The sequence below is a fragment of the Toxotes jaculatrix genome, chromosome 18, assembly GCF_017976425.1.
Source record: "Toxotes jaculatrix isolate fToxJac2 chromosome 18, fToxJac2.pri, whole genome shotgun sequence".
Classification (NCBI taxonomy): Eukaryota; Metazoa; Chordata; class Actinopteri; family Toxotidae; genus Toxotes; species Toxotes jaculatrix.
The window spans coordinates 10,525,020-10,552,246 of record NC_054411.1 but is presented as its reverse complement, the minus strand read 5'-3'; the positions used below and the strand labels follow the sequence as shown (position 1 = coordinate 10,552,246).

The following is a 27,227-nucleotide window of genomic DNA, read 5'->3' as shown; positions in this document are numbered from 1 at the left end:
GAAAAAACTTAGATTTACTCAAAAGCTTTACACTTAAACTCTACGACAACTCAGAGGAAAATGTTCATATTCTAAATTAGTTCTATTCTAAATTAACATTTACTGTGCTAGAAGATCCTGGAAAAAGATAATGTCTTCAGTAACTTTGAGGCATTTTTGTTTTGTCTCCTATTGAGGTTACTCTTTATATTTTTAAACTTCTGTAAATATGATTCTCAGTAAAGTTTGTAAATGTAAGAAGAAAAGAGAATGGTAAGAACGGTTTACATGGATATTTAAGGGAAATTTGAAATATTTCAAACTAACCTTTTGTGTGTAGCCACAGATGGCTGCAAACACCAGAAATGCATAGTAAATGGCTTAAAAAAAAAAAAAAAAAAAAAAAAAAAAAAAAATATATATATATATATATATATATATATATAAAAGCAGAAGATTTGTTGAAGATGGAATTGTAATATTATCCTTTGACTCAGATTATCTTATTAAGAGGAGGTTCTTCAAAATTAAAGTCTTTATTGGAATATATTCCAAAGCCGTTAAGTCATCTCATGACTGAACAAAAATAGCCATTTATCTTAAAAAAAAAAAAAAAAAAAGTCCCAAGATGGTTCCAAAATGCGCTCAACATCACAAAATATACATTGTAGTAACTCATATCTTGCAGCAACTAACTGACTTGTTAATAAATAAGATTGCGATGAAAACATTTTTTATACATAACATTTTAGACTTTCCCATATTTGCAACCAAAAACTGGTATCTACACACATCCCGACAAATTGTGAAGACCTGTGCCAAATATTTCTCTAACAAATTGTGGCAGTGCATCCTCTGACATAATCAACACCCCCCCCACCCCCAAAAACCGAACAAAAAAAAAAAAGCAAAACAACACAATGAGTAACAGTAGAAATAATAGTAGTAATATAACAATAATGATAGGGTGATTTTTTTTTATAAAGCAACACTGATAAAAGCAGATATTATAAAGGACCAGCTATCAACAATGAAATATACAGATTACATTCCTTCAGGGTTTCAGAATAGAGGGAGCCCATGTCAGGAGGACGTTTATAACTGAGCTAGAGGGACAGAGAGAGTCTCCACTTGATAGAAACGGAAAAGAAAAATCACACTCTTGTCTACAGGAGGTTATACTGTTTAGCTTTCAACATTGATTTGTAATTTGAGGTCCAGGCACAGAACTCAACCCTTCAGAGAGGACACACTTGCTTGGAAATTCATGATGCGTGTAAAAGTTAAGCAGTATGGTTCTGGAAGAGAGACATGCTAGTATTACTTCTGAAGTCCATCCATCTAATGTACATAGTGAAGAGCCTCCTAATACTTCCAACATATAGAGCGCAGGTCAGTGGTTATATAGTGTTGCTGTGTAGTTAAAGGATGACTTGCATCAAGTCTCCACTTGAGAAAACATTCAGCGCTTGTCCACAGGCAGCATGTTCAGTTCCAAAAAAGAAAATCTTAGTTATGGCTATATGGATGCATGATGCCAAGCCTTGAATGTTGTGAACCTTACATGTCCAGTATAAACCCACTGTGAGTGTGCTCCAGTCTAGCGGTCCGTCCACACAGCTCAGTTAAAGTCATTGCAGAGACCTGACAGCAACAAAGGGAGCGTCATGCCTGCACACCATCACAAACAAAGGTGCAGTGGCTTGGATCCTGAAAATAGTATTGTAGACTCTACCAGGAAAATAAAGTTAAATATGGATGACTAACAACAAAAACCAAATCAGATTGAGATGCAGTGTGTGAGGAAATGGTGGAGATGAGTCTGTAATCCCCCATTTCAAGCATCCACCTTCCAGTAGAAGTTGAAGGTGCCAAGAGGGGGGGATGGATTTGTCCGCTCAGTGGAGCCTGGCGCCCTCATGGGGCTAATTCAGTGCAAGAGACCTTTTACAAAAAGGGGATTGGGACCTTTAGCTTCTTCCGTGGTTCTATTCCTCTTCTGCCACGTCTACAGTCCACATACAGACTTTCCTGTGATTCTTTCAATATTACAAAACGTGTTCATGATTCAGTCTGGGCACATTCCTCTGACAATCCACAACTTCTGTATCTTCATTGCTTTCATACAAAAAGCGTCCACAAAGTACCACCAAGTTCCCTCCGGTTTTTAAGAAGTTGGCAAGAGCTATGTACAGATAGGGTGATATGTCGTATATGAGCGTGTATGGTAGTGGTTGGTTCACTGAGGACGAGGTTCTCCATGTACTCTGAATCGGTACAGGCAGGTGTACTCTGGGTGACCCCAGTTAGACAGCACTCGCACCTCAATGATCTGGAAGGTCTTGTCATTTTGCTCCTGAAAGAGAAGGGGGGCAAATATTCAGCACGTGATCACAGACTGAATTTTCTTACTGGTCAGTAAGAAGCAGAAGTGCCTCTACAGTTACCATAACAGGGAAAGTTTGCAGTGACTCCCCATCTTCCTGGTATGTGTAGTGTCCCAGCAGCTTCCCTTCCTCTTGGTACTCATCATCTAGACCCTAAATATAAACAAACATCAGTGAAAACAACCATTAATCACTGATGTTTGCTTTGAATTGGCAACTGTAAGGTTGTATGTCAGTATGTTTCTTACAAAAACAGTGAAGTTGCGAGGGGCGCTGGTGATATTTCCAGTTGGGGACAAAGCCTTGGGGATGTGTTCCACGCAGAAGGATGTGGGCAGGATCCTCAGGGACAGTCGGATCACCAGGTAGCCCTGCGAGCCTTTAAATGCCCAGCAGTTACCTGGGTACACATCAGGCTGAGGAGGGGCAGTGAGGGGATGAATACCAAAAGGAGTTTTATAACAGTTGTCAAGATTTGAGAGTAAGCTTTACCCCTGAGCATCTTTCCATTATCAGCAAAAATGAAATGTCTCTTGGATATCTCATGGTGAGGCTCACCTGGATGACAACCCGAGGAGACTGGGAGAAGTACCAGAGTGGCAGACCAAACAGACTCATGAGAGCCGTCTTAGTCTCATATGTCTCAGAGCAGCGGGTACTGAGGATGCTGCCACCTGCACACGCGTACACACAGAGAGAGGAGTAACAGTAATTATGCTTGAAGTCAAAATGTTCAAAATGTTTAGCCTCGCTAATGCCTGCACCCTTCTTACATAAGAGACATACATTAGTATGTCTATCTATCTATCTATCTATCGATCACACAGTGCTGAGTTATGGAACAGCAAGCTTGCAGATCCCTTCTACCCACTACAGGGTTCACTACTCATGTGTATAAAGGTCCAGGATGAACAGGCCCTGAAAACCACATGAGGCTCCGTTCTTACCACCAGACTCCAGGGCGTAGTCGACCAGGCCTGTTCGATCCTGAGAGTAGAGCCTCAATGCGTTCTGGACGATCAACTTCACTTGCTGGGGTAAAGAGCATGACACAGGAGTTAAAGATTAAATAACAGCCTCCAACACATGGCAAACCAACACTTTTAAAGAGCTCAGGTTAGATTATGTGATTAAGATGGAGCTCCGCAGTGATGATGATATGCACATGACGAAATGTACACTCATTACCTCTTCTGTCAGTCCCTCAGTAGAAGCAGTGTGCTGGACAGTCCCAGTTACTGTCTTAATGATGTTCTTGGCTTGAGACTCGGCCTCACCCAGGGTCTGGGCTCGGTTAAGCTCCAGCTGCAGGGACACGTTTCTTAGGATGCTCTGCTCCAGTGAGGCCAGTGAGGCCTGTAGGTCTGGTGTGCTCACGTAGCGCTGGGCCAGCCAGTACATCAGAGATTCAGGCACCTCTTCCTTCTCCTCTCCTGACCCACCACTGCCAAAGAACAGAACCTGCAACTCCTTACGCACTTGAGAGGACACCTGGGCTGTTATCTGGGAAAGAGATACGCAGAAATGGAATAATAATGGAAACCAAAGTTTAATGAAAATATGCAGAAAACCGATAGTCGATATTACAGAAGTCATTTGTGTTACTTACAGTCTCCTGCAGTGTGTCCAGCTGCTCACACTTGCCCTTGCATCCCACAACACCCTGCAGGTCCTGCCTGACTTTACCCAGCTCCAGCTCAAGTCTCTGCACCTCTGCTAGCAAAGCATCATGCTCCTCCTGCTTTACACCCACACTGGGTAAAAGACAAAATCTAGATGTGAGGTGCCATAATCTTTAAGCACTTGCTTTATAAAATGTGATCAGCACATTTAAAAAAAACAGACAAGAAAAATCAGACCAAATGTGAATTTGATGGCTTATTTATTCTTCTTGGTTTCTGTACCTGACTGGAGCTGTGTCTGCTGCTGAAATGACAACCTCTTTCTCTTTTTCCTCCTTCTCATGCTCATACCGCTGCTGCTTCTGCTGCACCTCCTACAACACAAATCATGGATAACTATTATTGAAGATAATAAAGACACAACAAAGAAACACAAGAGGGGAGACCCTCCCTTTCATAATTCAAAAAGCCCCAAATGACAGATAAACAGGAGACATTACTGTCTCAAGAGGAAAAACCTGTTTTTGCTTATCAGTCGGAATCAGGCAGGAATACACTTCCATTATACATGATACTGTACCACTGTTGCTTTGACTTCACACAAAAACAACCAGATCTGTCTTCATACTTGGTCTTGTCTGTCCTCACCTGTCTGAGCTTGTCAGGATATTTTCTCTTTTGATCACCATTGTTTCTGTGGTTGTGGTATGTGTCACAGACAACAGTTTTCTGCCAATTACTAGTTGGTCAATGTTTATCATGTGACCTCTCTTTCATTCTGTACTTTTTATTTACACTGTGGTCTTTTAATGATATATATTGGAAAATAAGTGCCAAAGACCCTGGCACATTTACTGCAATAATCTATGAGTGCTTAGCCTGTTAATATAACAACAAAATAACTAATAAAGAATATATTCAAAAAAGCCATCTTGCCACATTTTCCCCATGTATTATGCAGGTATATTTTCAATTTGTAGCAGTCAATCTGCTATATGTACCTCAGTCTTGGCAGCCAGAGCGCTGAGAAGCAATTCTAAATCAGCCAGTCGTGCTGCCTGACTCTCTTGCTGCTGTTTCTGCTCCTCTACACTCTGCATGAAGCAGGGACAAGGAGAAAAAAAAACAAGATGCATGTAAGCAAATGTTACCTGTTGTAATTCAACCCTTGAACTTGTAGAAACAATGTGTGTCCTCATTCTCCTACCTGTGCTGTGTGTGTGTTCTCCTGCTCTAGCTCTCCTCGCAGCACGCCCAGCCTCTGCTCCAACAGGGAGGACACCCACAGTCCCAGGCTCTCCCTGTCGGTCTGAGTGTGTAGCTGCTCTCTCAGGGTGCTGTAAAGACCTAGAACGTCCCCATGACGCTGTTCCTGCTTCTGGTCACCCTGTTGGACACGCTCCCACAGCAGGGCTAGCTGGCGCTCCACACGTTCAAGACGCTCCAAGTCCACAGTGGAGACCACCCCTGGTGGATGGATCATCTGAGAAGGAGGGGAATGAAAGAGTGAAAAGAGATGAGGAGAAGGGTGGAAATGATTTAGGAAAGAAAGGCAACAATTTTGTGTTGACTCACAGACAGTTCTGCATTGCACCAGACACACAATGACATTTATCGCTACAGTACAGTGTTTGTGTTTTGTAAACAGGTTAAAAGGCACTGTGGTCATTACCAAAAAAACAGAGTCTTCAGCTGAAAATACTTAAACCATAACATACTTCATGTGGTTTCATACCCATGTTCACTCATTGTTTTATAATAATAATACTTTTAATGTTATTTATCTTACCGGTGCCTGTGAGACTGGGGTGGCTGGGGTCTGCTCCAGTGGGATCTCTGGTGTGGGGACAGAGGCAGGAACTGGAGCAGAAGCCGGCAACAAGTTAGACAGGAGGGTAAAGGGGGACGCAGGACGCCACTCAGTTAGGTTTATGGCTGGGAGGTAGGCAAGCAGGGCAGCAGTGGACGGACCCCACAACCATAAAGCTGCAGACAGACGACAGATAGTGGAGGTTAAACCACACTCAGCTGCTGGTTGGCCAATCAAAACAAACTCATGATGTTTCGATGTGACGTTTCTCAGACACTTCAGAAGATACCAAATAGCTTGCATTGTGGGTAAATGCGTATAGGATAGGATATTTACATTTCACGTAAAGTGAAGATGCATCTGTAAAAACACAGATTCTCAGATTTCAAAATCAAGATTCAAGGGACCACTTTGCAAATGATGGAGTAGTTCACCAAGTCAAAATCAAGTCATGTCAGATTTTAAATTTGTCTCAAGGGGCTTTACAATCTGCATATGACACGCTTTGACCTAAGACCCTTGAACTGGATAAAAAGAGGTGGATCCTGAGGACAGATCCTTCTTCTAGGACAGACAGATATGCAACAGATGTCATGCGTATAGAGTAGATCAACATAGGACACAAAGACTATATATATGTCTTTGTGCTTCAATGTTGCATAAGTATGTGTGAGCAGGGCTGGACCACAGAATGAAGTAACTCACTAGAAGCCCAGAAAGGCTGACCTGAATGTGGTACTGGATTTGCAGAATACTCTGGGGGTATGTGCTGGTTATAATATCGACTGCCTCACTACAAACTGCTTTTTCTCTGTATGTGCTCACTAAATGGGTTGCAGCTGTGACAAAGGAATGGAGCACTGTGAGCTCTTACAAACTCACCGAGGAAGAGCAGAAGAGGCAAAAGGAGCAGCAGGAGCTTCCAGAGTTTGGGAAGGCATCTAAAACACAGAACCACACACTGGTCAGAACAAGCAAGTGATAGGAGTATGATAGGAGCACCCTTTATGAATCAATGCTGTCAAAACATGAAGCACCAAATTTGTTCCTCACAACAAGGTGTGTTGAATTATAAATCAAAATACAATATTTCAAGACTCAAAGTAAATAACTATCATGACTGCTGTCATTTCTGAAAATATGACTGAAAATATAAATACAGTGGCAAATTATAATTGTAAATGTAAATATTTAGAACATGAAACAAATAAGAAAACAGTTTCTCACTTACTCGTTTTATTTATTTTATTAAAAATAGCTACCTGCTAGTCAGAAACGATGCTATTAGAGCAATGAGAGTGAATCAAAATGGTAAAGTTTGAGTCAACAATGAGCTGAAACTCACTCACAAAGCTGCAGATTATGGTGATAATTCTCTGCAATTTGATCAATCTGAGCAACCCCTTTCTCATGGTCATGTTGTCAGTTCACAAACTGGTAATATAAGAATATGAAGTAAAGCAGCTTTAAGACTCTGAAAACAATTTAGCTGTTCAAAATGTCAAATTCTCTCTTCTGTGTGTTGCAACACCCCAAGGCTCAGACAGAAAGTGGGCAAAAGGTTCTTACCGTGTCAGAAAGAAGACGTTGAGGAGACACATGAGAGACACCAGCTGGTACCATCCTGTTGCAAGAAACCACATAAGTCCCCTGCCTGTCTTCACTGGGCAGATTGGAAAAAAAAATCAGATTAATCAGACCCATGTTGCCTAAGCAAGATGACGAAGAAACATTTTTCTAAGAAGATGAGGGGAAGAAGGGCCATCAACCTGGAGCTGCCAGGAGCATCCAGAACAGAGAGAGCAGCTTCTGCGCCACTGTCCCGACTCCTGATCCCAAAGCTTTGCCTGCTCTCACCACACAGTAGCCTGGCTGGAGGAGGCAGTAACCTGGAAGACAATATGAAGTGGGGAAATAGTTAAATTGATTAATTGCAGCATGAGTGTTTTGTACCGACAAAAAAGGGTTGAGTTATAAACTTATCAGCATTAAACTCATCCTTTGAACAGTGTATTTACAGACTGTTTACAACTTTAAGAGAAGTGGTGGTTAACCTGCGAAAGCTAGGACGCTCCACAGTGCCCCTGCTAGGCGCTGAGGCCTGGAGGACTGTGTGAGGAGGATGGTGTGTGTCTCAGAATACTGCTTCCCTTTACAGTCATCACCTGTGTCAACCAAAATGGATGGATGGCAAGCAAACAGAAAACACAAGAACAAAGGATGAATGAATGACAATGTGAACATATTAGAGGGATTAAAAAAACAGAATTCTGCAAATGATCAAAGCAGAACAAAATGAAATGAATATAAAGCAAAACAAAACAACAAATTAGAAAAAAAAAACCTGAAAAAATAAGTAACATAAGTTGGGCACTTGCATGCATGTTGCACATTTTGCTATGTGCGTGAAGGCACAACATGCAAAGCCCGATGAAAAAAAAAACCTCACCCTGTGTCTCCTGACTGACAAACACCTTTACTGTTCTTTCTTCTTATCTTAGTTTAATTACTGGCCCCATTATTCAAACGTGGTACTGGCTTTGTTCAGAATGGGAAAAACTGAGCTCTACTATGAAAGTTTGGGGTTTTTTTTTTTTGCTTAATTTGGAAAATGGTCCACTGTTTTTATACTGTTTGTCTAAAACAAACAGACAAACTAAAACTAGACTAAAACAAGTCTGTCAAGTATTTCTGGAAGGATTTCCACTTAAGTTTTGGTGCTAAATTGGCCCTTTGAAATATGTTTGGGTGACAAACTTGAGTGAAAGAAACACATTTGCAGGTCACAACGGTCAACATGCTGCTGACCTGTTAAAGCAGTTCACACAACCTCTGCTTGCTGGTCCTCACACAGGTCACGCATATTATTAACTCTGTCAATCATGGCTACCGCAAGAAAATGAGTAGAGAGAGAGAGAAAATGTGTGTGGTGTGTGTGTGTCTGCTTACACAGGGAACCATTGAGATTAAGATGTGATGCATCTTCAGTCACCAGATCCTTCACATTCATGCTTCCACAGAAGCTTGAGTGAGCTGCAACATACATACAACACATTTATTTGCATAACAAAAACACGTCGCGTGAGAAAATTATGACGAAATGAGTGACGGATGAAGAGGGAGAGTAAATGCACATGACAGCACTGCGACGTCAGAGGAGCTCTGTGTCTTCAAGAAGAAAATGAGAATAGGTGAGAAAGGAGAATGAAGACATTCAACAAGAAACAGACAACAGCTAGAAACAAGAATAAAGAACTGCAGTGAGACCCATGCTAGAGAGTTGACAGAATTCTTCTGCAGCTGTGAGAGAAACCAGCTTAAATCAGCAATATACTAGAAATAAAACTGACCTGCTGTCAAACACTGTGGGACATGGAAACATGTGCATGTTAGCAAGAACTTGAATTTTGTTTACTGACTGTACACCACTTCCAGAGGAGCCAGAAAACTGTGTAGCAGAGTATTCATGAGGTAGGAGTCAGGGAGTCTTTGCAGTTGTGCTTGAGTGATCATTTAAGTGCTCATATCCTCTTCACTACCTCACATGAACTCAAGGACTTTCATCAAAAATGCAACTTATCATGTGACAGCTTTGCCCATTTTCAGGAAATGGGGTTTTGGGTGGTGTATAATTTTAATTTTGAATCTAGTATACTTCCTCCTCTAGAAAAAGAAACAGAAGTTGATAGAAAGTGAAAGCTAGGTGGACTCAGAAAGAAACCGGGGAGAGGTTGAAGAGGTTCAAAGTCAGTCCCACTTTAAAAGAAAACAATTAAGAGCTCAAGGAGGAGAGAAATGGTGACAAGAAAGTTTATTAATAGAAGAGCAGCAGAGGAGGTCAGGAGCTGCGACCCTTGATCTTTGCCCTTCGTAGTAACGGCTGGTACCTTGTCCTTCATAGCCTTTAGCCCTGTAGCCCATCATCCTGCGGAGAGTGGTCTGCTTAAACAGCCACATTTGGGACAAACTGGAGGACACTGCTCGTCTCATCGAGTCCGACAACGAAGCAAGAAAACCTGGTGACACAGCCGTCCACACTCACTGTTAGTCAACACACACACTTGAAGCACAGCTACAGATACAAAGAAGTACAACTAAAAATGGTATTAGGATGAGCAGGAAGGGGAGTTGATAAGAGAAAAATCCCGTGAAGAGAAAAACGACAGGAAGCTATGAAGAGCCTTACTAAGAAGAAAGGTAATGAGGTTACAAGTGAACAGAAACAGACCACGACTCAACCAGAAGAATTAAAAATGATTATGAGAGGCCTGCTAAGGCAGAAACCACCAGGGAGTGGAGATTTCCAGTTAGCTGCAAAGAAGAGATGAGCCTGAAATCTGTCAGAGAATTTCATTTAAATCTAAGCAAATAAAAGAAGAACAAAAAGAGAGATGGGTAATTGGTGAAGAGCAAAGAAAGTCTCTTGTTGTATACCTTTTCCTGGAGGGCTCTTGGCCCTTGAGCACAGCCAGAGCACATTGTTGAAGAGCAGGGTGACTAAGGACACTATGGGGGCCAGGGCTCGTTTACTGTAGTGCATACACGTGTTAGATATAGACACCAGGACACCTGAAGAGAGAAACCACTACCAATTATACTCTCATAATCACAGCTGAATTCAGATATGGACATATTGGTCTTCAACCATCCGTTTCTAATAATTTTAGCACTTGGAAGGACAAATATGAGGAACAGCAGTCTGTTACAAATATGACATTTCAGTCCACAGCTCCTCACCTGTCTTGTTCCTCTGACTCCTGTCTCTGGAGTATACACTTGTAAAAGGGGAAGATGAGGACGAGAGGGCGTCAGTGGAAGCTTCTGCAGCCTGAGATGACGATGGCGATGAAGACCGTGTGATAAGTGAGTCCATCTCCTGAGAGTGCAAAGAGCAGTCTTTGCAGATGTAGCCATTGGCGAGTGAGGTGTGGGACTTTGACACACTGGCGTCGCCATTGACATTTGATGCACTGTGGTCAGTTCTGGAGCTCCTCCCTGAGGGAGAACAGTATGTACACAGATAAATTCAACAATGCAATGCATTATTATGTACTAGTGGAAGTAACATGTAAGTCAGCAGAGCTAGTTAAACTAATTTTATATATTGTTCGGTGGTTTACTGTATAATGATGCATTTTGTTTGCTTATTATAAGTCTTAAAATCTTCATCGGCAAACAAACAACGGCTGCCAAATAAGTGGACAAAAAATGTTTTAAATGTATTATATATTGTAAATGTATTGTGTTATGTACAATTCTGAGTTGTTAACTGCTGTAATGTTAGATGTTGCTTATATTCATTGTTAGACATAACACAGTAATGCATTTCCTTCTCATGTTTGACTGCTTCAGATTTTGAATTTATTTATTTTAATTTATTGTGCTTTTTTTCTACTGTTTCTATTCTTGCTTATTATATTCTGTATTTGTGTTATAATTGCATATCTTTTAACCTTTTTCATATTACTTCTTGCCTTTGCAATACCTAACTTTCCCATGAACATGCAGCTGAAAAGTTAAGTTTCACTATGTCATGGGTATAGCTCAAGTGTCTTTCTGCTTAGCCCATGAACATGGGCTAAGCATGTCATATCCCTTTAATTCAATCCCTTTAATTCAAGTAAAAGATGCTCAAACACCTTCTGAATTTTTCAAAATCATTAATGGCTCATTTGAGATATTATTCAACTGACCCCAGTGTCCATCCACAGTCATAGAAGTGGTGGTTGTGGTGATGGTGCGTTGTCTCAGTTGTGACTGGTCCATGATGGAGCTGTGCAGGGTGGCATCAGACACAGTGCTGCTCTCCTGAAAGCTGCTGCTGTTGTTAATCGGGGTACTAACAGCTGAGAAGGAGAGGGTTTTCCTCGGTGTGGCAGCTTGACTCAGGGATAAAGAGAGTGAGTTGGAGCTGGACTGCTGCTTTCTGCTCCGCAGCGTCCTGGGAGAACAGAGACAGGAAACGAGATGTGAGTTTTGCTGCATGTATGAGAGTGTGACAGAGGCGTGTTGAGACCGCTAGAATGTTGCACGGACTCAAATTCATACAGACTCAAATAGATAAAAATGCAGACATTTAACAATACTCTCTGGTAATCCGACATTTGGGTGAGTTAGCACCCAATGCTAGTCTCACCGTGTCTCTCTCCTGGTGCTGGTGTAGCTGCTGCTGCTGCTGCTGTGGTTCTGGGAGTAATCAGCCAGGCTCTCGTTGCCATAGTGACCAGCACTGGTCTGCAGACGCAGGCTCCGCCGTGACATCCTGGGCGACTCGTACACAGGAGCAATCTGGTGCTCCTTCTCAAACTCTAACGCTGCTGTGGAGTAGCTGGAGCTGAGAGAGATGGGAGGGTAGAGTGGAGCAGAAAGAGCAAAAAATGAGGAAAGGGGGAGAAAGATGAGGGGAAAAAAGGAGGTTTGATGAAAGGGAGTATTGCAAAACAGGTAATCTCAGGGCGGGAAATCTTTTTTAAAAGTCTTCTGCACAGAAATCCATGTGGAGACAACAAACGGGCCTGAAGCAACTTTCAACCTCAAATCGATACTGAATGGGGGGGTATCCCGCTTCAGAGAGGCTCTCTCTTTTTGTCCAAACACAAACAAACAAGACACAGCAGCAGACAGTGCCTTTAGAGAGCTGTCATGCTCTTGTTCCCAGCAACTGGCAGTGGGCCTGCCAGGAAGTGAGTCACTCACAAGGAAGGGGGAAAACAATGGAAAAAAACGAGAGCAGGCACTGTGTGTCTCTGGAAGTCAAATTTAAAAAATAACTCAAGTAAACATCTCAAAGTATGCAAAAAAAAAACAAAAAACCTACTCCTCTCACTGAAATCCAAAGCCAACCGTAAGTGGAAACACACCATGAATGTAGTATTTGACTTTGCCATGCGTTGTGCAGCTGTGACTCACAGGGCCACACCCACCTGGCAGAGCAGGCCAGCATTCAGACATGACTAATAGGCAACAGGGCAGCAACTGTGACATTCACTGAAGCTGTCATAGAAACTACCTCTATAATCCCGCTTTGCGGGTGTAAACTGACAAACAATGCTCTTATGATAGGACAGACTGAACTGAAATGAACTGACCATGCAGGCTGTGTACTCTCCTCAGCATGTCGTTCAACTAGGCCAAGCAGAATAACTCCACAGACGTGGAGGGGATGCTGGATGAAGCGGGGGGGGGGGGGGGGGGGGGGGGGGTGCAAAGCACTTTATCTGTCACTGGAGGACAGAGAATAAACTTCCTGTTAAGACACTTGGAAAGAAGAGACCTTCCCTGTTTAAACAAGAGCAGTCTAGTTTAAGGCACAAGCAGCAAGAGTGCCTGACAGTGGCCCTCGCTCAGTGTGAGTATATCAAGGCAGAGTGTTGCACACAGGACAAACTGTAGACTGAGCACTCTTGACACTATGTATGTGTGTGCACATATGCACATGTACCATGCATGCTGCTCTCTGGCTCCTAACCCTGAGGATTACACACTCCCACCGAGAGCCAATTATGTGCTTTCATCCTTGCTCTACCTCCTGCTCCTACTAGCTCTTTTCCGAGCACATGACCAGGACGGCACCTTTCCCTCTGTATCCTATTGGGCTGACGAACAGAACCAGGGTCTACTGCTCAGCATTTGCCAAGGAGTGTGAATATAAGTACATGTGCCAGTCTTTACAAACAGAGCCCTTCTTCTTATGTGCATTTTTATAGAATATCTGCTTTTCACTGCGAACACAACACCACTTCCAATCATCCTCTTTGCTGTTTAACACAACCCTCTACTGCTGTCTTCCTGCACCCTGAAAATAAAACAAAAACTTTGGAGTTGAAAGATTAACCGTGTGTCGGAAAATCAATGCAATAGATATGAATTCATCGCTATAACTAGACCTGCAGCTAACAGAATGGAATGGTTTCACAGTCCAAGTGAACATCTTAAACATCTTTTTTTGTCCAGTCATATTCATTTACGACAAAGAAGAGCATCAAATCTTCAAATGATTTCATTTAATGTCAATAATTGATATACAATTGCTTGATTATCAGAATTGATCTATTAACTGATTAATCAAAAATATGTTGTATTTACTATACAACTATTGCTTTGTGCAGGAGCAAGAAACGCAAGTAATGCCAACTTATGCTAACTTACTTACAAATAAACATATAAACATAACTTTAATTTATGTACAATTTAATATCAAGTAAGTTTTAAGAGACCATTACAAATGTGTCTGTATCAAACTCTACTGAACTGCCTGAGAGGAAGAGTTTCACACTGCCAGTAACACCAGAACCAGAGGGCATGTAAGGACAGTTGAGCAGAGCAGTGAAGTAAAGTGGCTCCCTGCACCAGAGAATGTGGGGACCCAAGAGGACCATATCTAAGCAGAGGAGTGAGAAAACAAACAGGGTGTACCTAAAAACAGGTGGGCCAAATATCAACAGAACAGTGAAGTTTTCCATCACATCATACTGCTCGTCTTACTCTTATTGTTCTTTGCAAGTCTGCTCAAATTCTAAAGAACTCAGTTCATTCCAGTCGGCCAAATCAGCCGAAAAGCAGTTCATCCAGTGAGTCCAGTCAACAGCGAGAGTGCTGACAAACCTTTCACTAAACTGCAGGGAACATTGCAGAGTCACTAAAATTTATAGACTGCTCACAGCCGAAAAGAGCTGAGGTATGCCTTCATGTGTGCACCACTTAGTTTATCATACCAGAACATCATGGTGCAACATTCATTGGTAACATCATTGACTGAGTGCGTGGGGTGTTGACGCCCTGTACAGGGTAGGGTGTGTGTGAGAAAGAAAACACACTTGCCTGTGTGTGTAGCCTACAGCCTGACAATTCATGAACACAACCACAAATCCCCTATCCGGGTTTCGCGAAACAGAGCACGTATCTCCCTACGGTGCTGGCAATCATACCCTCTCTTAACCAACGAAAACAATGTTTAAAGACAATGACGGTGCAGACCCCAGCCTGTCTCATCAGGAGCTGTAAACAATGTTTAATTAGTTTGCTAACTCTTCGGTTGTTCCGGGTATCCGAATTGATCTGTGTGCCGCTCTCTTCCAGGTGGCTCCCACGGCCCACACCAGTGATATAAATAGAGACGGACACTGTGTTTTCAGAAGTGAGTGAAGAAGACGCAGATGAAAAGACAGACGCAGTGTATAGAGAAAGAAGACACATCCCGACATTCAGCTTCCTGGACGCTCTCCTTACATAACACTAAGGCTTTGGTACTCTTCCCACACTCAGTGGGCACAGCCTGCTTTCTTACAATGCACAACTTCACAAAGCACCATATCAGATAAGATTCTACATGTTAGTAGCTTATGTTTTGCTTTTTGGTGTGTCTAACATGTTATTATGCAGAGCAGCATGCAATAAGCAAGCAGGATGGGATCCAAGGTTGGTGGGAATCAGAGGATAATGCAAGATTCAACGATTTCACAATACATGACCCAAAATAATTAGTGAAGTACTGAGATTCAAGAGCATTTTGTAAACTATCTATAGCATTAAAAGCTGTAAAACCTTTAGTTGATTAATCAATTATGTTTGATTAGTCTTCTATGAGCACCTAAAGCCTTTGGACTCTTGGTCAGACAAAACAAAACAAGTTATGCTCTGGGAAATTGTGATGAGCAATTTTCACTATTTTCTAACATTTTATAAACTAAACCATCAATCATGGAAACAATAAGAAGATTAATCAATAATTTAAAAAAATGTGCATAAGTAAATTTACATCAGCCATTCATCCAGGTGTAAATGCAACATGATGAATGTGTACGAATCACTGGGAAAGTGTCTGCCCGTGGGGTGAAAGCCCCAACAATTCAGCTTCTGCTCTTTGGCAGCTCATCAGGATATCATACCCAGAAGACAACAACAAACTTTTTACAGTAATGTGGATTTCACAGAAGCTGCCAAAATGACTGATGCAAAACTGGATTGTCATCATTTCTTTCAGGTCTATCCAGAACCACTAAAGACAAAAAGTAACTCTAGTAACTTTGCTTCTGGTGAGTCTACACTTCCAGTTTGGTTTGCTGCCAACAATGGGACCTGCCATCGGCCCACCTGCTGCCTGCTTTGCATAGTGTATGCAAAAACATGAAATCCCTACACAGTTGACACAATGTGACAGGACATAAACATCAGGTTTGAATGCAGGGACAATGGTCCGATTCTTTACTACACAGCAGATGTGGTTTGCATTTGAACATGTCCAGGTGACGGTTTGGATTCAAAGAAATATTTCAATTGGTTTGCTGGTGCAAATAAAACAAGATAGTTTTAGTCATGGTTTAATCATTTCATAGTAATCAACTAGCTGTTTTATACTCTTTGCTATACTTCCACAGGGGGGAAAACAACACTGTCAAGATGAATAAGAAATAAAATGGTGCTAACTCTGCTACATGCACAGAAACTACACTTATAACAGAACCAAGGCTAAAGCTCTGGAATCCAAGCCCACTGTAGTGAGCTCAATTAGTAACACAACTGGCTTGCAAAACCCTTGACAAAAAAAAAAAAAAAAACACTGGTTACCATTTGTGGTCTCTCTCTCTCTTACACACACACACACACACACACACACATCTTAAGCAGAGATTATAGAAACCACGTGGGTTGTAAATCTCAACTTCAAAACCGCAAGTGTGGTTACAAAAGCCATGTCAAATGCTTGCTACCCTCACAGGCACACATGCACACGCACACACACAAAAACAAAAGACAAGGGGGCGTGTTGTTACCAATGAAACTCTTAGGAGGAGCACGAACTGCCAAAGTTACTGAAAAACATCCTCGTCCTTCAGTGCAAAGGATTAAAACATGAACCACTTAAATGCAACAAAATTCAGACATCAGATCTTTAATCACGTTTATGACATTTTCTACCAGTGACTTGGTAACAGCCATCTCATAAAGTGGAATTTGTTTGGTTGGCTCCATAAGCTAATCACAACATCATAAATTAGTTTTTATCCTGCATTGCTAACAGACAGCACAGAATGAGACATCTGGGAATAGTGCAAGCACAAGCAAATTTGAGGCAACTGCACTGTGTCTAAATCTTTATAGGTTTGACCAGCGCCAGCAACAAATAATTTTAGAGACTTGGGCTGCTGTAATTTGGATGAAGAGCACTGAGCATTTTGCTACCCCACTTTCAACAATTAATTTAGATCTCCTCCCTACGACACTGTGGGACCATGCTGTGTTTACTGAAATTATACCGTTCTTGGTGTTTACCGGAAAGACTCTAGAAATCTGTGGGGGTAAATACCAGATCAGAGCACAAACATAGCACAAACTGCCTTCTTGTTTCTTCAGACTGCTACAGAGTGGTGAAAGTCTTCTTTCCCATGAGGTGCTGAGGCCTATATTTAGCAGAAGGCCAGGAACTGGGAGTCTGGGACCGAGTGGAGAGCCTTCGAATTTCCATCCAACTATCTCTGGGTGGGTAGGATTTGGCACTGTGATTAGGATCGTTCCAGCCCACCCTCATTTTCCCTCCCACAGACAGCACTTTCCTTCTGCCCCACTCTCCCTCCCTGTGGTGTCCACGCTATAGCACTATAGTGTGCCGTTTCATGTTGCCGTGGTTGCTATGGAGACAACTCTAAACAGCTCCCTGGCTCGAGAGAAGCTGTGATCAGTAGCAGTGACTGGACATGTACCACTTCCAAAGAGACAGATGCTGTAACACAAAAGAACGCAAGCCTGGCTAATCAGAAACTGAAATGCTTCTGACATGCACCATCCACCTCAGCATATGCCTCATGCCTGCAAGGAGACACATTTGTTTGTTTTTTATTTTGCCAGCAATCTATTCACCGTATTTGCTTGAAAAGTAGAGCAGTTAAAGAAATGCCTGCGTTTTCAGAACTTTAACCCACAACCATGCTGCAGGAAGACCCTCCAAAATCCTGCTGCTGTCATTTGCTTGGCACCTGACCAGCGGTGCATGTACTGCAAAACACTCAGGCCAAATATCAAAACGACTGTGACAGCAGAGTGAACAACAACTGTCCAGCTGCACTCAGCTCGAGTCTGCTTTGGTTGCACCCCTGAACCTTGTCTTGCAGAGCATGACCAGAATGTACAGATGTGAAAGAGTCAACTATATTTCATATACTCTCAGATTTATTTTAACCTCAGTCATAACACAGTGATACTTAAAATTGTCTTGGTAAAATTCAGGGTGAGGATGCTCTACCTTTTATCTCTTCTACAACTTAAAAAAAGTTATCAGAGTTATCAGCCGCTGTGATTCAGAAAGCCACATACAGTGTCAGATAACTCAATCATTGCTCCTGCTTACTACTGTCACAGTTCAACAATCACTTGTGGGGAGGAAAGAAAAAAAACATGCACACTCCAACCAGAGGCCCCAGCCCTACTGACCCACTTCCATCATCATAAATTATGAAGGATGTGCGAGTCAATACACAGCACACACATCTGCTCTCTGTGAGGACATGGGTGTAGTCAGCCTGCCTTTGAAAACGTGATACAGTTCAATGCTCAGCTGCAGACTGTCAAGAACCAGTGCACCAATTTCAGATGCAAATCACAAAACTTTGCTGATGCAATATTTCTAAATTTCTTGCTTACACCTTATGATATAATACAAATTCTAAATATAACTCAAATTATAAAATTATATCTCCACCCTCCTGTGTTTTTCTGAATGTAATCTTAACTGTTAACTGGAAAAACACTGTTGCCAAAATGTTTTTTGCAGTTAACAGAATGTAGTAGTCATGTCAATGTAGTCAATGTATTTAGTCAATGTAGTTGTCTAAATAGCTCCACTAAGAATGTGGGGGATTAGATTTTTGCCCTCTAAGAAGCTATAGATTATTTCTTGGAAAAAAAAATTGAACTACAGGTAATGATTTTTTTTTTCCCTTATCGACCTATAGATATAAAAATTAATGGAGGAAAAATGCCATTTACTTTTTCTCAGAGCCCACTGTGATGTCTTCAATTTGCTTGTTATGTCTGACAAACAGTCCAAAACCTGACGATATTCAAGTTATTGTATGGTAAATGTAAAGGTAAATTTTTTTATTTTTCACTGAATCAGACCAGTAAAAGCTAGAATGAGAGCAACTGTGAGGAAGTAAAGGAGCACAGAAAACTCCCAATTTCCTAACATAAACCTTAGTAGTTTATAAATCTATTAAGAGCGTTTCCCTTGCTGTATTTACAGTATTAATGAGATTAACACTAAGTTGGTGGCCCACGTTGTAACGGTCTCTCCCTGGCATGTGGGAGTCTCCAAAGAGCTCTGAGTGTGAATGACAACAGAACACGATTGTCTGGCCTCCTCACCCTCTTTCTCTTAGACCATTCACTGCCACAAAACTTGTCACTGCTCTTTTGAGCTTTGACAACAGATGGGTCAACGGTTTCTGTCACCTGACTCCGTCTAACTGTGCACTGCTCACTTGGATCCACAGTAGTAGTACAGACACCGTCTAAAGTCTGGACACAATCAGCTGTTAGACTCTGAAAGGTTCATATTTCTGAACTTTGAACAAGAGGCAAACACAGCATTTACTATAGGCTATTCTGCTATTCGCTTAGAATATAAGCTGAGACAAAGACATGTGAACGCCTTCAGCTAACTCATTTAAATTTCATCAAGTTTGTTTCTCATGAGAGCTGAGAATTCATTAGCCTCTCAGCTGCAGTAGACACAGGCTAATAAAAACTACAGATCTCTCAACTAGCCAGTCAAGAAGCATAAACTATTAGTCTAATCCTGGGATCAGGGCCATGGTTGTGACTGTGAGGTTCATTAATAGCTTCAAGGCTGACTGCATTCAAAGGGACATGATTAGCTTGTTCCAGCCTTTCAGTCTACCTGGCGGATTCCAACCGGGTGTCAAACAGGCTTTTATACATTCATCTCGCTTTGCCTCAGTCCACAGTGTGACACATGGAGACTGGATTTCACATAGCTGAGATCCTATAAATCCTATAGCTGAAATCCTATAAACCTGACCTCATGAGGATACATTTTTTTACAGCTTATATTTTGATACAACATCAACAGCAGGTTCTACTTTACTACATGCTATTCTCCATCTCAACATAAAAAAAAACACCCAGGCAAATTTCCACTGTGCATCAATGCCGTTCTCAAAATCTATAAAAATATAAGAGCTGCTGACACATTAACTAGAGAAGGCAACTAATACAACTGTCACGTAATGTGACACATAATTACTTAAAGAGGCTGCAGCCTGAACTTGTTCCGCTGGATGGGAGTGAGCACAAAGCACCGTGGGCCTGCTGACTGGAGTTTTCAAAAAGTGCTCTGCATTTCTGCAACACACAGCTGTAAACCTAATGAGAGGTCTTTGCTAAAACTTGATTTTTTTATGAGACGCTTTCATACTCTCACTTAAACGATGGGAGGCCCCTGCTCAAAAAGTCACACAATAACTCTTCCTTTCCCTTAAGTCGGAAAATGAGTTAAACACAGGGAAAGGTGATATTTCATTTTCTGACCTACACACCCAAATGCCTTTCTCTCAGTACTGAGAGACACCGACATCAACGATGACAGCACTGGAGACAACAACATTCCTCCACATGCACAGACCTTCCTGATGAAGTGTCGACCACACCTACGTACGTGAGTTGTAATGACGAGGAGCACAAGAAACAGCGCATGGATGAGGATATGCACTTTAAGTCCAACTATGACTGTGTGCCTTTAACTTCTCAAAGGTTGCAAAAACGTAGAAGCTGACTAAGACAACTTGATTCTACAATATAGTAAAAGCATGTATAATGAAAAGTTGGGTACATGCTCTGTTGTTACCGTGTGCAAGCCTCCCCAATCCCCCTCCAAGCATACCAACACACACACCAACTGAGTCATGAGGCTGAGTCATCAAAACCACATTTTTTTTTAGAGGAGAGTAAACTGATCTACAAAACTAAAAGTTGAATAAATAATGTTTTTAAAAAGTGAATATGTTTCATGCTGTAAATATTTATAGCCTATTGCCAATTAACTGCAAATCTAACCTGTATGATTATGGCTCGGAGTCAGCTGAGAGAGACAGGGCTCCAATAAAGAAATCAAAGAAAGCTGCACCCAGAAAACAATATAGTCGAGTCATTCCTCTTAGAAGATTTTGGCATTGAACAGGAAGCAGAACACTAGCACAAAAGTAGTGAATACAAAGCAACCTTTGGGATAATTTGGTAGAAATCTTTCATTATATTATACTCTCATAATAACATGAGTAAATGGACAACAGTTATTATGGCATTAAGTTTAAAAGTGATCAGTTCCGGTAAAAAGGCAAGAGCAAATGGAATATGAAATAGCTGGTTGATGCTAAACTTACAAAGCCTTAAGATGGAATATAATGCAGCAGCAGGGTCTCAAGGACCATTTTGCTTCATTCTGGCTTAATGCTCTGAGATGCCTGGTGTCATAAATGAGAAGCAGGTTGTAACTTAAACGCCATAGACCTGACTGTTGGATGCTGCAGCCAGTGTATTGTAGCACACAACTGAGGTCTCACCTGAGAGAGTAGGTATAGCCGGTGTTCTCTGGGGCACACTGTGGCGGCGTATATGTGTGCAGTTGAGAAAAATCCATGGTCATTCTTCTTTGCTTAGACTGCAAGAGTCAGGATGCAAGAACAAAACTCTTTAAGCCAAATTGACATGGTGCAAAACAAGCACACACTAACTTCCATGCACACTGACAAAAACACATGTACTGCCTTGTTCAGCCTGTCCCTTGCAGACAAATTAGTTCTGCTAATGAGCTCAAGTTCTGCCACTGTGCAACTGTATACTAAAAAAAGGTTCAGAACTGCATCTACACATTAAATGCAACACAACACTGGTAAATTCCCTGCCTCATTCCAAATCAATTCTAGCGCTATTCACAAGGCTGCTCTCCAAGAAAACACAACCAGCAGCTACTGTTATGCTGTACAACCACGTCAGAAAGCCTGGCCCAGGCAGGCCCTAATGAGAGCTGCTGGACATTCCTGGTCCCCAGGAACACAACAATGCTACTGTGGACGAGAGCTGGCCGACCTCTTCCTGCATGATGGCTCTGGCTGGTAGTTGACAGAGGCCACAGACGGCAGCAAAGCTGTAATGAATGACTCGTCTCTTCTCCTCCTTGTCGACAAACAGGCGGCAACTGACAGCAATAGCTGGTAGAGACAGGACAGGAGACGGTGACGATCCTCTCTCGCCTTTGTATTAAGCAGACTCCTCACAAGGACAGCTACTCCTACAGTGACTGCCTGGATAAGCTCCACACACAGAAAAGGCAGTATTATGAAACCACGTAAAACAGCAAGGGGTGGGGCTGCGTTTTAGGCAATGGGCGGGAAACAGCTGGCCCCGAGGGTTGAGCATCTCCTGTAAGCAGGCTGTGCAAATACTGTTATCACAATACTTTCAGTTTATTAGCCAGTTTATTACACACACCTTGCTAAGCCTGCTGCAGTATAATACAACAGTCTAGTAATAACCCTGCCTTCATGAAAGTGATAATGTTCTGGTAGAAACTTAGAAACTGTTTCACTGAGAAACTGATTCAACTTTATGCCCATTTTTAAGGCTGTAGTTTGTAGTGCTGTTGAATTATGCTGTGTTACACTGAAGGGGGGTTTTATTAATTGAGTGTAGGTTTGCCGAATAACAAAAACACCTCTCTGTGTAATGCACTACAGTTCAACAACACCACAAAATACATCCTCCAAACTCATACAGTTAAACTGGCAACTCAGTGTATATTAGAAGCGAGTATTACAAAAAGTCATCTATAGTCCTGACAAGCTGTAAACCACATATACAGCATACTACTGTATCCATGTGACCAGATCTTCCTCACATATCATGAGCAAAAAAAAAAAAAGGAACTGCAAATTCTCAGCCATTCAATTAAATGAATGGCACAAAAAACAGATGGCTTTTCCTAAAATCCACCACCAAAATCTCCATAATAATCTTAATCATGTTTCCAATCCGCATCCAGCCGAAAAGAAGGATAAACGGAAACTAATATCCAAAAGCTATGAGGACCACTTTAATTCAGCCAGGATTAGTTGTTTTTTGTTTTTTTTTTTGACTTGTCAACTGGTGTAATGAATCATGATTATGTGAGGGCTCAATGCAGGTACTACAAAATGTAATACCAACCTCCTACAGTGCATCACCCCAGCTAGAACCAGGGCAGAGTGGACTGAGAATAAGGGAGAGCGCTCACTCCTGACCATCAGCCTAATTAAACTGTAGACGGACCACATGTCCTCAATCAGGAGCCATTTCTGTTCTGCAGCTTTTCCTTAAGCATGTGACTGAATCTTTTTTCGTAATGTTACACTATTTTGTTATTTGACGTTTGAGCTCATCATTCAGGAGACAGGGTGAACAACAACAGACCATGAGGACACCCCACAAACACACATCTACGGTCTAAACATGCTTCCCCCCCACAGTCGTGCATTTCAGCTTTGCTGACTCCTTTACGCAAACCACCTGCGACGAACAGGGCAAACAACTGCGAGTCCTCAGGCTATTAGAGTCCACCTACTGTCAACGCAGTGTTTCAGACTGGTGCCGTTTGAAAGACACATTAGTTTAATAATAACTGCACATAGTGTGCGGCCAGACGACATATAAGCCGTTACATTCTCACACTGCCCAGTGCTAAATTTAGACGCCATGTATTTAGTCAACGCCGTCACTCACGAAAAGCACTGACTTGCAGGCTTGGACAACGACGCACTATTCCTCTTTCATGTCGTACAGGTGCATTCAACACATACGACTTAAAACACGCGGTTACTGGCCTCTGTTGATGATGGATAACACATTTAATGTTATGTCGCAGATCTGTAAAAAAAAAAAAAAAAAATCACTATTGAAAATAAGGCCCGGGACTGCGTTCGCTGCCAAAACAGATGGGTAAAGGAGCTCAGCAAGGACAAAATAAATACTAATAAACACATTCACAACACAAAACTGTAGCTACATTAACCTATAGGACGTTATGTACAGTAGCATGTCAACTTGCCCGCGTGGTTAGAGTCCATGTATGTTGTTATTCTTTTAAGACAGTAATCCAAAGGAACAAGATCCACATATTATGGTCACGGAAGATGCACAAACTTCCGCCAACATCCCGACGCACGGAAACCCAGTGGTTATTTATAACTGCGCACCCACAGACCATAAACGTTGTTTTTTTATATTGTAGAAAGACAGAAAAGTTTGCAAGTAGCTGCTGAGTGTTATGCTAGTGCACAACAAGCAGATTTCCAAAATGGCTTCCCGGGCGTAACAAAGCCAGAAGGATCGCTGCCGAGCTGATCCTCCCACTCCCAGGCCCTCTATTGTCGGTCAGGGCGCACACTTTAAATCTATTGGAGGAAAGCAGCACTGCTGCAACTGCCCGTTCCCCTGCACTGAGGGGTATCACTCTATTGTTTAAGTTGACATTGAACCCCTGGAGGGTTCAACGGAGAGTGAAGTTCCCATCAGATCATAGAATAAATAAATAGTAAGTTCGTAATAAATAAATAAATAAATAAATTAAGTAATTCTGACTGGATTAGCTACATTATTATTATTATTATTATTGTTATTATTATTATTATTATTATTATTATTAGTAGTAGTAGTAGTAGTAGTAGTAGTAGTAGTATTAGGAACATTTGAACCTTTGTAATGCTTTGTTTTCAATAGCATTATTCATGAAATACATTTCTATTTTTCTTTTTTTTCTCAGTTATTATGTTAGTGCAAGTCATTGCTATATTCTGCCATATGTAATGGCAGGAACATACAGTAGTGAGCATTTCAGAAATTCAAATTCTTCAAAAATTCAAATTAAGGTCTAAATACCCTCAGTGTTTAAGTTTCAGTTGTGAATATAATCTCCTTCCAGTGCTCGGCAAAAAATAAAGTGTCCTTAGTTTTAACCGGTCTAGTTTGTGCCTCAACAAACACTGAAATAAATTTGCTGTAATTAATCATTAGACTGCAGTAAGAGAGTTGGCAACAGTGTTACTGCAGTATTCTTACCACGAACATTAAAAGGTGGAACAACACAACAAAAGATGCATGAGCAAAGCTCACAAATATTAGTAATAATATACATATATAATAATACTTATTATTATAAAAAAGTTTGCAAGTCTATAATCAAAGATTTCCTTGTATTGCTAGAGTAAGACAGAAGATCAGTGTGTGCATCGAATCACTCCCTTTTTGTCAATACATCCTCTATCACTATAACAAATTTCTTCTTTCCTAAAAATGTAAGATGCATTGCTTTTTCAATATGAATGTCTGGTGTGAGTCCAAGACAAAGCCACAGAGAAAGTACAGCATGATTATTTAACCATTATTTTCCAACAAAAGTCCCCTGAGCACACTTGCTGTTTTGCAGAATCACGCATGTTCAGATTCATATTACACAGCTGCACACACTGGATGATGTTAACAAGAAATAAAACAGAAAGGGTAGGCATTCCAAAGATGACAAAATGATGCAAACAAAGCACAGCTCATATACAAACCACTGATAAGACATGCTGATCGACAGTGCCTGATATCATGGAAATGTGAGATATATGGAAATGCATGCGGAATGTGAATAAGTCATTGAAATGTTTGTAATTCAATAACACAGTTAAGAAAAAAAACTAACCACAAGTGCCTGTGGTAGAAACCACACACTGAACCCACAAAGACACAATCAGGGGTCCTTCATTAATACTGACAAGAGCAATGTGTTTTGCTCAGCATTTAATCAGGCTCAAGGAGTACAGGCAGCAGTACATGCTGTGCCCAAAGCTTTTTTTTTGTCTTTTCAACACAGTACTTCATTTTAGGCCAAAAGATAAAAGGAACTGAAAATATTACCAGACAGCCGCTGGCATAAAACCATTCACTGATAACACACACACACACACACACACACACACACACACACACACACACACACACACACACACACACAGACAATGTATGAATAAATATCACTGACCGATTCAAAATTCACTTTATCCCTTTTTCCTGTTTTTCTTGTGAGCTGCCTAACAAGAAAACTTCCCCGCTGTGGGATCTATAAAGTGTTATCTTAAATTGTCCTGCAACAAACTAAACAAACTAGGTACTGGGTGGGGCGCCATCTGCTGGACAGAAGTTTCTACACTTCGACTATGGATCCAATCTCAGTGCAACCTTTGGACAGCAGAAGGCAGGCTACTCCTCTGCTAAAGATTAAACAATAGTGTTGTTCACACCCTGTTTAAGCATAGATAAGACCTCCATGAAAATGTTTCCATATAGTAACCCTCATGCAGGTGCGTTTGACCTTAGCAATACTTAATACTTATATATCTTATTCAAACCGCTCCTCTGTGTCTGGGACAGCCGAGGACCGAGGACAACATTTAGCACAATGTATGCAAGACAGTTCTAATCACGCTTTACACATACACAAGTACATGCTCAAGAAAATAAAATACATAGGCTACTCTGGAAACTGCCAGTGTGTGGCATGGATGCTCTCCCTTCAGTGATGTGAAATTCAAAGTGATAGCCACAGCTGACAGGAGATGTCACTAAACATATGTGGTTGCTTGCAGGGCAATTTGATAAACCCTCCCCATTACTGCAGTGACTGAAAGCCGTGTGTTCAAACGGACAAACAAATTAGCCTACCTAGCCTCTTCCAGGTCGGGATAAACAAAAGCTGAAGTCCGTCCCTAGCCTTCTTTAAACGCTTCTCCTTTATGTCCATTTGCTTCTTATCAGTAAAACCTCTGCAGATAAGACTTTGTCCTTCAGCACGAAAAACCCAATGAAGATACAACACGTGTTCGCCACCCAAAAAACGGCACCACAGGACAAAACTTAAAGGATCAGAAAACCTCCGGGAAGTAGCAGCCCCCCATGACAGCTCAGGATAGCACATGTGAACTGAACTGACACAATTATCAACACAATATAAGTTCAGACTACTCACTGTTTGACTCTGACTGCGGGTCATTGACGGTAGGCGCTGGTGACGGTCATAATGTTTTATCTTGTAGACTGTTAGATCCAGTTGGTTAAAGCATCACAAGCAGTTGCACATTTACTTCCCTGAAAAGAGGACCTTGTTCCAACGTTCGCCTTTCCCGCACACGGTCATACTTTCCGTTGCGAGTTGCGACCACTGCGTCACGTGCGTAAGTCCTTATATGGTAGAACTGACCATATATAGATGTCACCGCGCCTGTGAACTGGTTTTTAAAATAAAACAGCGTCGCTTAGTGGCCATTGACGAAAACTACTAGCCGAATAAGTTAAAAATCCAAAATATCACTACTACTACTACTACTACTACTAATAATAATA

General features: G+C 41.5%; 1 protein-coding gene across 5 annotated transcripts; it reads right to left on the bottom strand.

Annotated features, from left to right (window-relative positions):
- Positions 1-499: 499 nt before the first annotated feature.
- Positions 500-27,009, bottom strand: sun1 (Sad1 and UNC84 domain containing 1). Of its 5 annotated transcripts, none has more exons than XM_041063149.1 (23): positions 23,893-24,150; positions 21,374-21,471; positions 11,935-12,132; positions 11,492-11,739; positions 10,536-10,793; positions 10,233-10,367; positions 9,686-9,814; positions 8,748-8,831; positions 7,853-7,963; positions 7,568-7,687; positions 7,368-7,461; positions 6,681-6,739; positions 5,778-5,974; positions 5,196-5,471; positions 4,990-5,082; positions 4,271-4,362; positions 3,976-4,120; positions 3,555-3,869; positions 3,314-3,398; positions 2,925-3,040; positions 2,615-2,782; positions 2,427-2,519; positions 500-2,335 (listed from the first exon to the last, which is right to left on the bottom strand). In XM_041063149.1, the coding sequence occupies exons 2-23, from the start codon at positions 21,454-21,456 to the stop codon at positions 2,219-2,221; spliced, it is 3,216 nt and encodes a 1,071-aa protein (XP_040919083.1). In that variant the 5' UTR covers positions 21,457-21,471; positions 23,893-24,150; the 3' UTR covers positions 500-2,218. The 5 variants fall into 5 exon arrangements, with proteins under 5 accessions (XP_040919083.1, XP_040919082.1, XP_040919086.1 ...); XM_041063148.1 differs by lacking the exon at positions 23,893-24,150 and adding an exon at positions 21,900-22,045; XM_041063152.1 differs by lacking the exons at positions 21,374-21,471; positions 23,893-24,150 and adding an exon at positions 26,854-27,009.
- Between the last annotated feature and the right edge of the window lie 218 nt (positions 27,010-27,227).

Coding starts and splice junctions, on each gene's coding strand:
- sun1 (XM_041063148.1), bottom strand. Junction 7,462..7,567: donor GATGCTCCTGGCAGCTCCAG/GTTGATGGCCCT, acceptor CAATCTGCCCAG/TGAAGACAGGCAGGGGACTT. Junction 5,472..5,777: donor CCCCAGTCTCACAGGCACCG/GTAAGATAAATA, acceptor CCTCCTTCTCAG/ATGATCCATCCACCAGGGGT.